This window comes from Musa acuminata, chromosome BXJ3-3, assembly GCF_036884655.1.
Source record: "Musa acuminata AAA Group cultivar baxijiao chromosome BXJ3-3, Cavendish_Baxijiao_AAA, whole genome shotgun sequence".
Lineage (NCBI taxonomy): Eukaryota > Viridiplantae > Streptophyta > Magnoliopsida > Zingiberales > Musaceae > Musa > Musa acuminata.
The window spans coordinates 5,114,297-5,127,324 of record NC_088351.1 but is presented as its reverse complement, the minus strand read 5'-3'; the positions used below and the strand labels follow the sequence as shown (position 1 = coordinate 5,127,324).

Genomic DNA, 13,028 nt, shown 5'->3' with positions numbered 1-13,028 from the left:
CAACATGCTGTATGTAGAAAATGTTTCATCATTACCTTGTCATGAAATGACAGCCCTTGTTATTCACCATTCATCTAATAAGTATCTTCGAACAACGTTAATTTATAATATGTCATAGGGTAAAGTTGCAGACTCTAGAATGATTTTGGGTTTCTGGTTTCATAGACGTCCTCATGATTAACTATATAGATATTGTAGAAGGCAGTCCAATTTTTTTCTTAATGATTCATTATCCAATGCTATTGCGTATTCTAGTCACAATACTTGGTGCTAATTCGCTTTGCTTGTGTTTTGGCCTTATAGTTTTTGAAGTCAACTGGCATTCTAGAATAACTTTGGATAAATTTTTTTTTTACTGGTACAGCTAATGTTAGTGTCATTTATTCTTAATTGAGTAGAGTTTTTCCTAGGTGCCACGCTGAAATGATTGTTTTTTCTTGGCTTACATATATGGCTACTTAATTTCTTCATTTTGTTGTTGTACATTAATTGACTTATTGGAGAACTTATTCTTTACCTTCATATCCATTTCTTTGTTTATTTTAGCACTAATAAGCTAGTCATGACCAAAATAAATTGGATGTGCTCTGCACCAAACTTCAAACATATTAACTACCAGCGATGATGCTAATTTATGTTCTGCAAGCAGAATTTGGATTTTTGAAGTGGTTTTAGTTCTTTATGCCTATGAATGCAAATAATATTAGGCAAATTTCCTTTTTGATGTCTGATCTATTTGTCTCTGGTTCTCGTTATGTACTGCAGGTCATGGTTCATCATTGATAATCTGTGCTGGTATATTGACTGGTTATACCGAGACTTTACAGAAGATGTTAGCTCAGTTATCGGGTCAGTTTTATTTGTCTGATCATTAGTTTCCTTTATTTATTCGATATTTATTTCTTCTTTTACATATATTTCTAAAAACAAGAGAAGGGATTAGGATGGGTATCAAATCAGTATGTACAACCTTGTTCCAAGCCTTCAATCCAATGATTTATCGGTGAAGAATGGCCCAAATCACAAGATTCCTACCAGTGCTTGGTCTGGATGGGTCAATTTATGCTATCTTACTCAATTAAGGAGAGAGGTTGTTTCCAATCGAATGCTTTATCTATACTTTCATGGTTTTACCAATAGTTCAGGGGTCAGGGGACCAATGTCCTAATACATTGCATAATTATGAATTATAAATGATAATTATGATCCTATGCTAGTATCTAAGTGCTTGAATCGACAGCTTAGAATCCACAAACAACCTACTATTCCTTGACCACCAATGTCCTATATATTCTTGTTTGTAAATGCTTATTGTGTTCATTGAGTTACTTGATGAACTATTCCCCGTTGATATGATAAATTTTAGGTAAATGGAGACTATAATAGTCAGTTGATTTGGTCTAGCTCATTCTAGGTAAATGAAGACTGTTGGTTGTTCATGTTTTATTGCTTTGATATGGATATCAGAATCTGATTTGGATGTTTATCCGAGTTTTTTCCTCAGCGAGAAAACAAAATGGAGATATGGGACATAAAGGAGAAAATATTTTTTTATAAAATATTATGGCTTTTATGTTTTTGTGTTTTTATGTTATAAGAAAATATTTATAAGAAGCTTTAAAATGACAAAGGTACATTTATAATTGTCACATCATAGATTGCATGTTGTTGTTGGGTGAGTTCAACCCGTAGCTGATACTTAGTATCTTCAATAATCATGCTTGATTATTGTTGACAGTTAATTTTGACTTACAAAAGCATTTTTGCATGCTATTACATAATAAATACAATTCATAATATGGATGTTCGAGTCTTGGTGATATTGATCTTGCCCAATTCCCAGATATTATCTGCTCGAGATGTCATTTACAATAATTTTTTATGCTTTCTCTAGTCTATGCATAGCTACATGACATTTTTGCCCTTGGAGTTCAAATTTATTCTGTTTTAACTTGAATTCAGGAAATATGCTGAGTTGGTGGCCTTATATACTTTCTGTACTTGGAATATTCATGGTGGTAACGATGTGGGCCGTTCTAGTTACTGAAGGTTGTAGGAAGATCAAGTTACAATACTATGGTTTTAAACTTGCTTCTTCAACAAGGTGATGTCATGTCAATTTTCTTCTACTTTTCATTGTTATCTGGCATCCTTAAATGTAGCACGAGTTTTAAAACTATTTATATCTTAATCTTTGCTGTCCAATAGTCTAATACATTTAGCAATCTCATAATTTCCCAATCAACAATGTTACAAGTAGTTTTACTCAAGGTTCATCCTCCCACAATATACCGCTCGGTATAGGCGGTATGTATCGGTCCAACAAGAGATCGATATGGGCAGTACATACAAGTTTATCGGTAAACCCTACCATACCATGTGTCAATATGTCGGTACATACTATATCGATGGTTGGTCGGTACACTAGTACGGACCGATAAGACGAACCATGGTTTTACTTGATTGTTAAATTGATGAGTGTTGGCTTAGTACGGACCAAAATTCAATTTACTCGGTAGAGTGTTATCTTAGTTTTTGCTGAAACTGATTGTTATTGTTAGTTTTCACTAGTTTTAAGGGTTTTAGCACATTTGGCATTAAATAATATTTCACTGTTCTGCTTTGCTGGTTTTGCTGGAACTATGTATGTTTAAGCTAATGAGTCCTCTCCTCCCTTTTCAAGGTTTACTCTTAGTGATTGTTGGTCATATTTATTTACACATGGGGAATTCTTTAATATTCTTAAGTTTAAGCAAACATTCACCCATGTAAGCAATAGGTTATTATGTCTAAGGTGAAGCAACAAACATTCCACTAGAAGTTTCTTGAACAAATTATCTTCAATAGCTCAAATTTTGGGCTAATTACATATTACCCCTTGTAGTTAGCTACATTTAGCATCCTAGTCTCTACATTTTAAAAAGTTACATTGATATCCCCATAATTACAAAACTAAAATATTTAGGTTTATTTACCCTAACGATATCAGTTTTACCGACAGAAACACGAAAATAAAAGACAAATATAATTTTAATGTTCGATAGTGGACGGTGTCGGTGGTGGTAGATGACTGCACAATTGGCATCGACGTCGACATAGTTGCCTGGTCGCGTTTTGTAGGGAAATCTAGGGGCAACATTACATACTGAAAAAAACGTGTGAGATAGTTGTGTTACTTAGGGAGATCGTATATTCCTGAATTCCTGCAGATCTGTGGGAGAGGTTGAAGGAGGTCAAGCGTCCTCCTCTCTAACGGTGATCCACACGGTAGGGGCTGCGAAGACGCTCCTTTAATTTTTGTCCAAATCTCTACACTTGTTATCCGAGGAGAAGGGGAGAGAAGAATAGGAGGTGGCAATCAAGAAGCCTAGCCTATGACCCTTTGGTTCTCTCTTATTTATAGAGGTCATATGTCAACTTAACCCTAATGGATCCTGCCCTATTGGGTACTGGATCTCCATCCAACTACCTAAGCCACTTAGATTAGTGGATCTCTAGCCAAAAATCTCTCATTGGTTCTTATTGGATTTCATTCATAAGATCCAATAATTTAGGGGCTTATTGGATATCCAATAAGATAAGGGCTCTGGCGGATATCTCATATCTGAACCTCTACTTAACACCTACCATATGTGTGTGACCCTCTAAGCCCAATATCGAGTTGGCCGTGAGTCATACATTTCAGAACTCATTCTGGCTCAGTGAATTATTATCTACATAATAATTCACTTGACTCATCGACTACGGACGTACTAGGCCACTATGTCGTAGTCCCCAAACGACGTAGGGGAATCCAATCCTTTGGACCTATCCGTCCTTAGTTACCATGTACCTATAATTCCTCATCTATCTAATATCCCAGAGACCATATACCAGGCATGGTGCTGTCAGGCCCATATGGTTTCTCCTCGAGTCTCGCTCTAATCAGATTCTCTTGGAGAACTCTTTCTCTCTCAATCCGAATGACCTTGGCTAAGGATTTGTCTAAACAAAAACACATGGGATATTCCTCTCATGATATTGAGAGCGGATGATCCTCTATTGACACTCAAATAGCCCTCGTAAGATTGGTTGTAACTCTGGATGATCGGTTGTGTTAGATTTGGAACTTCCAAACCTATAAGTCTAGTATCAAATAGTGGAGTACTCATACATGACATCCTTGGTGTCTCAAGTTTAAGGACCAGGTATACCACTGGGACGATGGAATTAATTTCTGACAATGAGGTATCATCAGCCATCCAACATTCTGTGAGCGGATCAATTAGTGAACTCATTCTCCAATGAGCACTTACATTGTAGCCCTAGTGTCCCTACATGAGCAGCTATGAGACCAATTGCGTCTATTATATAGATGGGTAAACAACACACCAATCTGTCCGATTATCTCGATGTCCCTCTCAAGTAACCTATGACTAAGATTATTTAGGGTTTGTGTTTAAAGGTGAATCAGTCTCATTATCGTGATCTCGTCACGATCTGATTCCTATTGCACAGATCCATAGACATCACAATATACTTATGCATCAAGCAATATAAAGTGAGAAAATATCATAATAATAATAAAAAGATTGCGTGTTATGTCACACGTGCTATCACTCATATGATTGGCTTGTACGACACCTGTGACTAGCATGTTTGGCGACGATAAGGTCCGCTCTTACTGTAATGCCACCCATCTCCACGAGGAGTGTGTCGTCGACCTCATCACTGCTCTGCATCTACGCTGACGCTAGCGCAGTTGTCGAGCGGTGATTGTGTCGGCGTCGACATAGATGGTAGTCGCCTCGTCATTGATCCATTAGGTGGATCCTAACCGTGACCCAAAGTTTGGGTTGTTGGAGCTCCTGTCGCTCCCCCTGTTGTCACGTCAGTTTCGGCGCCACCTCTCACCGAGCGGCCCTTGCGTCACTCTGCATCTGCGTCGACGTTGATGCAGATGTCGAGCAGCTCTTTCGTTGCTTAGTAATTGCGTCGACATTGATGTAACTGTAGAGCGGCGAAAGGGTCGCTCGACAAGAGGTGGTGTGGTGGTGTCAGAACTAACACGGTAGCGGTAGGAGCTCCGGCGACCCCAGCTTCGAGTCGAGGTTGAGATATGCCTAACGGGTTAGCGGTGAGGCAACCACCATCTTTGCTGTAGACGACGAGGTGGCCTCCATTTTCGTCATAGATGCCGAGGCGGCTATCGCCATCTGCATCGATGCAGATGTGGCACGGGACAGGTGACGATGAGGCCGGCGGTGCGCTGCTCGTGGAGGCGGGTGGCATCGCGATGAGAGCGGACCTTATTGTCGTCGGAGGTGAGTAGGCAATTGCGTCGATACCAGCGGCACCGTTGTCCACATCGAACATAAAATTATATTTTTGCTTTTTGTTTTCGTATTTCCATTGATAAAATTAACGTTGTTAGGATAAATGGACCTAGATGTTTTACTTTCTTAACTATAGGGATGCCAATATAACTTTTTAAAGTTTAGAGATCAGAATACTAAAGGTAGTTAACTACGGGGTGTAATATGTAATTAGCTCTCAAATTTCTCCTACCACTTTTATCCATGTAATTGGCAAAGTAAAGCATTCGATACTATTAATTTTGAATTGGTCACAAAGATTTTTTTTCTCCATCAATTTAGCTCTGTTGTGTGTAATATTTCTCATTAAATTAATAACCACCAAAATTTTCCTAAGAATGTTTTTTTGGTCCTCTTGTACTTCTTGCATCACTAATTTTGAATTGACTTCCATTATTGATTAACACTTTTAGGTCTCCTTTGAACATGTCCAAACTATCACAAATGGTTTTCCTTTATTGTATCTTCAATCAGAATTGTACTCTAAAAAAAAACAAAAACTGAAGTTAAGTTATTTAAGTTGGAAGATTGTAATATATCCATAATATTTGATTTGGTATTTTGATATAATATTTATCAAGGACTGCAATTTCGTGTCGATTGGTCGTGCTAGTCTTTGGCTGATCCGGTAAATATCGGTTTGTGCTGACGTATTGACACATGGTATGTCGGAATATGCCGACAATTCCAAAAAAAGATGCTCAGAAATAGGGTGAAAGATGGGTGGGGGGAGGGAATGGGGTTAAATAGACGTTCAAAAAATAGGATGTGGGTCTAATGGTTAAATTTGCAATCAGAACCAATTTAATCTGGGCCCTTGAATAATTTTGGTCAAAATCCGACTATTACCGATGGATACAGGTCGGTCATGATTAAATTTCGACCATTTTGCTTGATATGAAGGGTGTATCACTTGATATGTCCCCTCGACTGCTATATCGCTTGGTACAGGGCAGTCTACGTTTCAGTCAGCTATCGCACCAATATGTACCGCCCGTATCATACCGTTTTAGGCGGTACGTCATACCATGATATTTATTGTTGAAACTAGTGATCTAATAAGATAGCTATTGATGTTGCATGCTCACATTTTTATTCTTCTTAACTTGGAAAATAATGTTTTATATACTGAAGAAAAAAAGAAGACAGATGTCTCCTTTTTGGTGATAAGTTGTTGATCTGAAATTACAAGTGTTAAGTTTAATTCTTCTTGTGGTGTTGGGCATCCTATTTGTGTTACCTTTTAGAGTAAACATATTACGCTGAAATATCATTTATTTTTTATTGTTTTGGCTTGTTCTGTACTTGTACTCTATGAATCAGAGCATTTCAGAAACTGATGTACACTAACTGCCCTGGCTCATGCTAATTATTTTGGTACAAGTTTTTCCTATGAATGAATAGTAAATGCATGTAGCACTGTCAACAGAAATGTAATGACTTGTACATATTGAACATGGTGCTGAAGTATTGCCATTTTTTTTGCTGCTTGTCTTTTTGTGCCTTGTTTTCAATATCCATAATATAACTACTGAACAGCTTTTTTGGCCACTTAGACATGGAGGGTCACCAGTTACTGAGGTGGAGCCGTATATTCCTTTCAACATTAATCCTACAGGAATGCAGCCTGTCCTTACTACCACGTATCTATTGGCTTTTCCGAGTATCATGGCAAGGTTGTTTTCTCTTCTATGTTTTTGATCTAATTGTAATTGTTTTTTTTGTAAAAATCACAGATGTTCTTGGTGGTTTTATCTTTAACTTGGATTTGTAGGTTAACCATTTATCTAATATTCAGTTATTTTTCCGACAGTATCTTTGGGGCACCATTTTGGGAAAACCTGAAAGAAATTTTAAACCCTGGGACTTCTGTTGGTGCAAAACCATGGGTTTACTACACCATTTATGCTTTTTTTGTCTTTTTGTTCAACATATTTGACATTGTAAGTATATCTTGTTCCATTCTTTTGGGTTTATGGTTTCTAGTCATTCATATGCATTGGTTATTTTTTGTTCATATTTAAATTGCTCAAATTGCGGCTGGATGATTTATAAACGTTGTCTTTCTTGAAAGTTTGTTTTAGATGTTCAATGCATAATTACAAGTAATTCTATTATTAGCAATATTATACAATCTTGCATGTAGTATATTGTTTGCAAGTGGCTGTTCCTTTGGACTGTTTGCAGTGTTGATTGGCTGTGTCTGTAACTTTAAGTAAGATGCACCCATATTCACAAATATTACTCCTAAGACAAAAAATTACCTTGATTGATTCCAACTATGTTTGGCTGATATTGCATGTGAAGCATGCTATGCCTAACATTAGCACTTGATCATAGTCAAGGTCTTCAGAATCCTAGGTTAGGTGTTGCTTGGTTTTAGCATACTTGTGAACCCATACATTGTGTATTGTACTATTGTAACATGCTGCTAAGCTTCCAATATATCTTCACCAGTGACAAGTTGCATGTATCATCAAGTTAACCATTGTTTATGATTGAATCCACATCCTACATGTGGTTGAATGCCTGTTGTTTGTCTTTCTTATTCATGTCCTCTACTATCAGTATGCCTGCAAGATTTATCATATTATGTTATCTCATGCATGCAACCTTCATGTCATGCCAGAAACCTACTGGTGTAATACGTGTACATCTGACAGTGGACACGTGCCAGCGTGATATGTATAAGACTTTTCACAAGCTTTTATCTAGCCTTGTAATGCTTGATTGTGTTACTTCTTGGCACATTCTGCATATTGATTGATTATATAACATCTATGACATTAAGAAGTCAAGTTGTTCATGAATTCCTTCAATGATTTTAAAGTTTGTTTTGTTTATGAAGTCATAATTTCGAACATAGAGTAATAGTTTAATTAGTTTTATTCAAAAATTTGGAGCTCAAGTCCTAAAGGCTTAAGGAAAAGACTAATAGAATGAAAATATATTAGAAGGAAGAACAAAATTTTAGACAAAATTGTGTTGCATAGGTTAATGGTTTCTAAAGTGGTAATTTTTGGCTTTTGGGCTGAACTCTGGCAATGAATTCACTATTCCTCTTGATGCAACAAAAAAAAAAAACACCATCAGATACCAGCTTTTTGAGATTGGCTACATTCGATCTCACCATTAAGCTCTCTAGAGGGCAACCTTATTTGTCATGTTAAGAGTGACTGAATTATCTTCTGTTTCATCTAATCAGGGTTACTTAGGTCTGAGAGCCATTAAATCTCTTTTTGTTTAGTATAATCGAGTCTTATCAGTTTTTCCTTCATCCCTATGTTCTAGCATTGATCCCAATTGACTCTATTTCGTTGAATAATATTGTCTCCTTTTAACAATTCCCTCATTTATCTTGATTCAGAACTATCTCTAATTTATTAAGTATCTGGGTTAAATATTTGACATTAGAGTATCCATTCTGATTATGACTATTACAGTCTATCAAGGCAACATTTGATGTACCAACCGAAATGGTTCGAAACAGGCAGTATGTACTGGTCCGCCAATTGACTGGTACATGGATCAGCCTGTTTTGGATGGTACACAGGAGTGATTGCAAAAGGCGCTCGGGCGCTCGCCTAGGCGCTCGGGCGAGGCGAGGCGAGGCCCGAGCGCCTCGCTAATGTCCCAGGCGGCGCGCTTCAAACAGGCGCCGCCTGGGCGCTCGCCCGAGCCCAGGCGCTGGGCGCTTCGGGCGAGCGCCTGGGTAAACCAAGGTGACCGAACCAGAATTTTAGGTCTGGTTCGGTTGTTAGTTGGTTCAATCGAACCAACTAAACCAATATAACCCCAACCCTAACCCTAACCCTAACCCAACACTAACCTGCTGCCGCTGTCGCTCTCGATCCCGATCGCGATCTCGTCGCTTGCTGCCGCTGCTCCCGCTGCCGCTGCTCGCCGTTGTCGCTGCTCGCGCCTCCCGCGAGCCCTCTCGCTGCTCGAGCCTCCTGCGAGCCCTCCCGCGAGCCTTCCCGTTGCTCGCGCCTCCCGCGAGCCCTCCCGCTGCTCGCGCCTCCCGCGAGCCTTCCCGCTGCTCGCGCCTCCCTCGAGGCCTCCCGCTGCTCGTGCCTTCCGCTCCCTTTCCCTTTCCCGCTGCCGCTGCCGCCGCTCTGTCACGACCTTAGCTGGTTTTGCCTAAGGCGTGCGGCACCCTCGCGCGTCCGTCCGCAAAGGTCAGCCTCCCCGAAGCCTCCCATTGTCCCTTAGGACCAACAAAAGAGAGAACGGGTTAAAAAGAACGCCTCAATCGGGATCCACAAGCAAACATGTCCGAAAAACACTTCATAGACAATGCAAATTACAAACAGACTTTACAAGCTCTGAATAGTTGCACAACAAAGGGTAAAATGGTCCATTACAGACCGAGAAAGCTCTCGCACGTGTCCACATGACACAACCTTTATTTACAAGCCTAAAGAGACCACCAACCCAACTAAAATGGGACTTATAAGCCTTCGGCCGCCCCTCTACCTGCTGTACAAGGCATGAACATGCCAAAAGACAACGGACAAACATAAGCATTACATCCAACATCTTGTTTAGAAGTTTGTCCGTTACATTCTCCCCCACTTATCCCTTCGACGTCCTCGTCGAAGCCTTTGTGAACACTGCAACTCTTCGCCTTTGCTGAGTCTTCAATCTTCTGCTCCAGCTGCAATGCGCCTCCTGGCTCCCAGCTGCTCTCCGTTGCTGTTTCTGAGTAGTCGAACCTTTGATCCGCCATGCTGCTTCAACTCGCCAATGACTCTGACTCTGGTGTGGGGTTGGCTGAGTTGTATTGATCCTCGTTGATTCCTGCGGATCCACCAAATGAAGGAAAAGACTATCCTTACTGCGCCAGTCTCTCAAAATTTCCCCATACTGCTTGAACTGGGTGGATGCTTGTTGGAGCTTTAACGAGCATCGCCTCGCAAACTTCCGAAGTTTTGGGTCCTTCCTCCACAAAATCTGCTCATTGACTCTTCTTTCAGTTAGTTGTCACATCCAAGTAGGTTCGCATCACTTCCGCTTTCGATTAGCATTTCGTAGGGAAATGAGGCGGACAATCTACTCTCAGTAGCACTGATCACCGTTGGTGAGGATTTGACAACTATTGTCTTCCATTATCTTCGAAGGGTCTTTGAACTTGTGCAGCACTCCTCTGCTGGATAGATAAGAGAATTGGGGTACTTAGTTTCGCCCATTCTCTTAAGAGTTGAGAAGGCAAAAGTTACTTGACTTCGCCCGCCTCCTCGAGGTTGTACTTCATGCATCGAGCTGGTTACTGGCCTTCGCCTGCACTTTGCTCACACTTCTGAAGCACTTGAAGTGTTTGCACTCCTTGCATTGAGTTAGCTACTGTGATTCACCTTCTCAATGCCATTGAACTTCTGGAATGCAAGAAGTTTTCACCCCAACTTGGAGTAATTCTCTGATAGATGAGGTCGCCTCTGGGATCGTACCGTCTTCTCCATCAACCCTGCCGCCTACTCCACTGAGTAGTAAAGGTACAGCACCGTGTACTGCTTGCTTCGTTCCTTGGTCGTGCACCCTTGCATGACCTGAAGTCCTTCACTTACGGCTATCTTGATGAGAAACTTGTTGACACCGGTCTTCCGAAGTTTCTTGGCCTCTGCCCTTCAGCCTTGTCTCGGTACTTGGAGATTGCCTCTGCATGCTCCACCTCCTCGGCCCCTTTCACGACCAAGCGCTCTCCCTCCATGAGAGCAAGGGATCAATGACTTGTACGGAAGTCCCGCCTCTGCGGTACCATGGCGCTGCCATGCCAATGGCCCTACTATCCGTCGCCTCGCCTCTGTATCCCTTTTCTTCACAATCAGTAGAGATGTCTCCGTGGCACTCCTCTGAGTCCACCTCCATTCTAACTGATGCTTGATTTTGGGTAGCTAAGTCCCTCTGGACTCGTCGTCGCTTCCTCGCCCCTTTCGACCCCCTGCTTCAACACCACTGTGTTCTCCAAGCAGTCCGTTTGGTCGATGGAAAGACAGACTGCAACTCCCATGCATGGCCTCTGCCATCACGTTGTAGAGTTTGCAGCGATTCTGTTCTCCTTAGCTTCCTTGGTAGCAACGTTCGCTTACTCGACCTTGTCCTCTGACTTGTCGGGCTCCCTTAAGCGAATATGAGCTCTGGAGCAGTCCAACTCTCCAGCTGCTTCGATCATACCTCTGCATGATCAAGTCCCTCCCATGGAACTCACTGGTACTTGCATTCGAACTTTTCCCTTGGTGGAACCCAGCCCCCATATGCTGATGACCAAGGTTTTCATCCGATGCAAAATTCGGTGCACGCCCGGAAGACCCGCCTCTGCGGTACCATGGCCTTCACTCCTTGAATCCATAGCCTTTCTTGCCGTCGTGTTGTTCACCAAAGCGGAGTTCCCAGTAGCTCCCGATCATACCTCCATATGATCTCATCCCTCACGGGACGGATTGTGTGTATCGCATTGCCACGAACTGTTCCACCACGATCCGCTGCACCATGTCGCCTCCTGGTGACATCTCCATTGCATTCTGATCCTTGTGGAATAAACTCGAATTGTGAACCCTCCATGTGTGGCCTCTGCCAATACATCGCAGGGTCCCTTCCACCTTCGAATTTGTTCGCTCCTTTGGCAATCGACCTTCATCCACCCACTCTTGGGTCACACCTAGATGAAGCACCGCTCTAGGACAGTCCGTCGCCTAGTAGCTCCCGAAGTCCACCGACTCCACTGTAGTTTGTGCACCATTGTCTGGATCCTGGGCCTCTGCTCCTACCAGCACAATCTCCGCTACGCACTGCTTCCTTCATGGCAACTTGAATGGCAACACTGTGGCATATTCTTCAAGAGTAGCCGCCTCTGCGTCCTCTTGCCCCGTGCTAAGGCCTCCTGAACCCAACTTCGCCTCCGCAAATTGAGTCGCCTTAGTTCCTCCATCAAATGCTCCTCCGAGATAAGGTGCATGTGCCCAGAAGCTCCCTTCGTCTTTGGCACCATGCAAGATGAGTCCGCTCCGTCAGAATGAAGGACCCATGGAACAACATGATCCTACCCTTGCCTCTGCAAGAGTTCATGTCTTTGACCTCTGTCTAAGGAAAGCACTGTGCTTCTGCTCCATGTTCCAACTTCTCTGCTGGCTCCCTTCAGGCGGCTTGGGTACTTCGCCAAGTTGCTCCGCTCCTCTTTTTTGCATTGAGTCGATGGTGGCCCTCGCGCCCACCATTCCACGGGTCAACCCTCCCTTGAGTCCGATCTCCATATCGACTCTAAGTGTGCCTTCATTTAAGTTGCTTCAGGTCGCTCCCCCACTTGATCTCGCAATGCATCCACCAATGCATTCTCTCGAGCGAGATCATGCGACAACTCCTCGCCGCTTGCTCAGTCCATCGAGCTTCATGAAGTTGTTGTTTGTGAGGTACTCCTCAACATGTGAAGTCTGTCTCACATGATTCTCCCTCTGGAGTGCCGAGACTTATCCCTCCTAGATAACTGTCCCGTTGGAGCAACATCTCTCTTCGTTTCGGAGACCCCCATCCCCTTGGACTACTCCGATCTGCTGAACAAACTGTGCATTGTTCTGCCTCTTGCAAACGCACTTGCTAGATTGCGCCTCCACGTCAATACAGCCACCGCCGCACCCCTCAAGGCCTAGCAACATGCTAAACTCGTTGCACACTTCAGCCTCC

The 13,028-nt window shown here is 42.2% G+C and overlaps 1 protein-coding gene across 1 annotated transcript in view; it reads left to right on the top strand.

Annotated features, from left to right (window-relative positions):
- Window positions 1-13,028, top strand: part of LOC103977574 (preprotein translocase subunit SCY2, chloroplastic) — a 29,727-nt gene that overhangs the window by 10,807 nt on the left and 5,892 nt on the right. Inside the window, exons 8-11 of the mRNA XM_009393128.3 lie at window positions 766-849; window positions 1,963-2,104; window positions 6,911-7,030; window positions 7,168-7,297. Of these exons, the coding sequence (XP_009391403.2) occupies window positions 766-849; window positions 1,963-2,104; window positions 6,911-7,030; window positions 7,168-7,297 (476 nt within the window). The remainder of the gene's footprint in view (window positions 1-765; window positions 850-1,962; window positions 2,105-6,910; window positions 7,031-7,167; window positions 7,298-13,028) is intronic.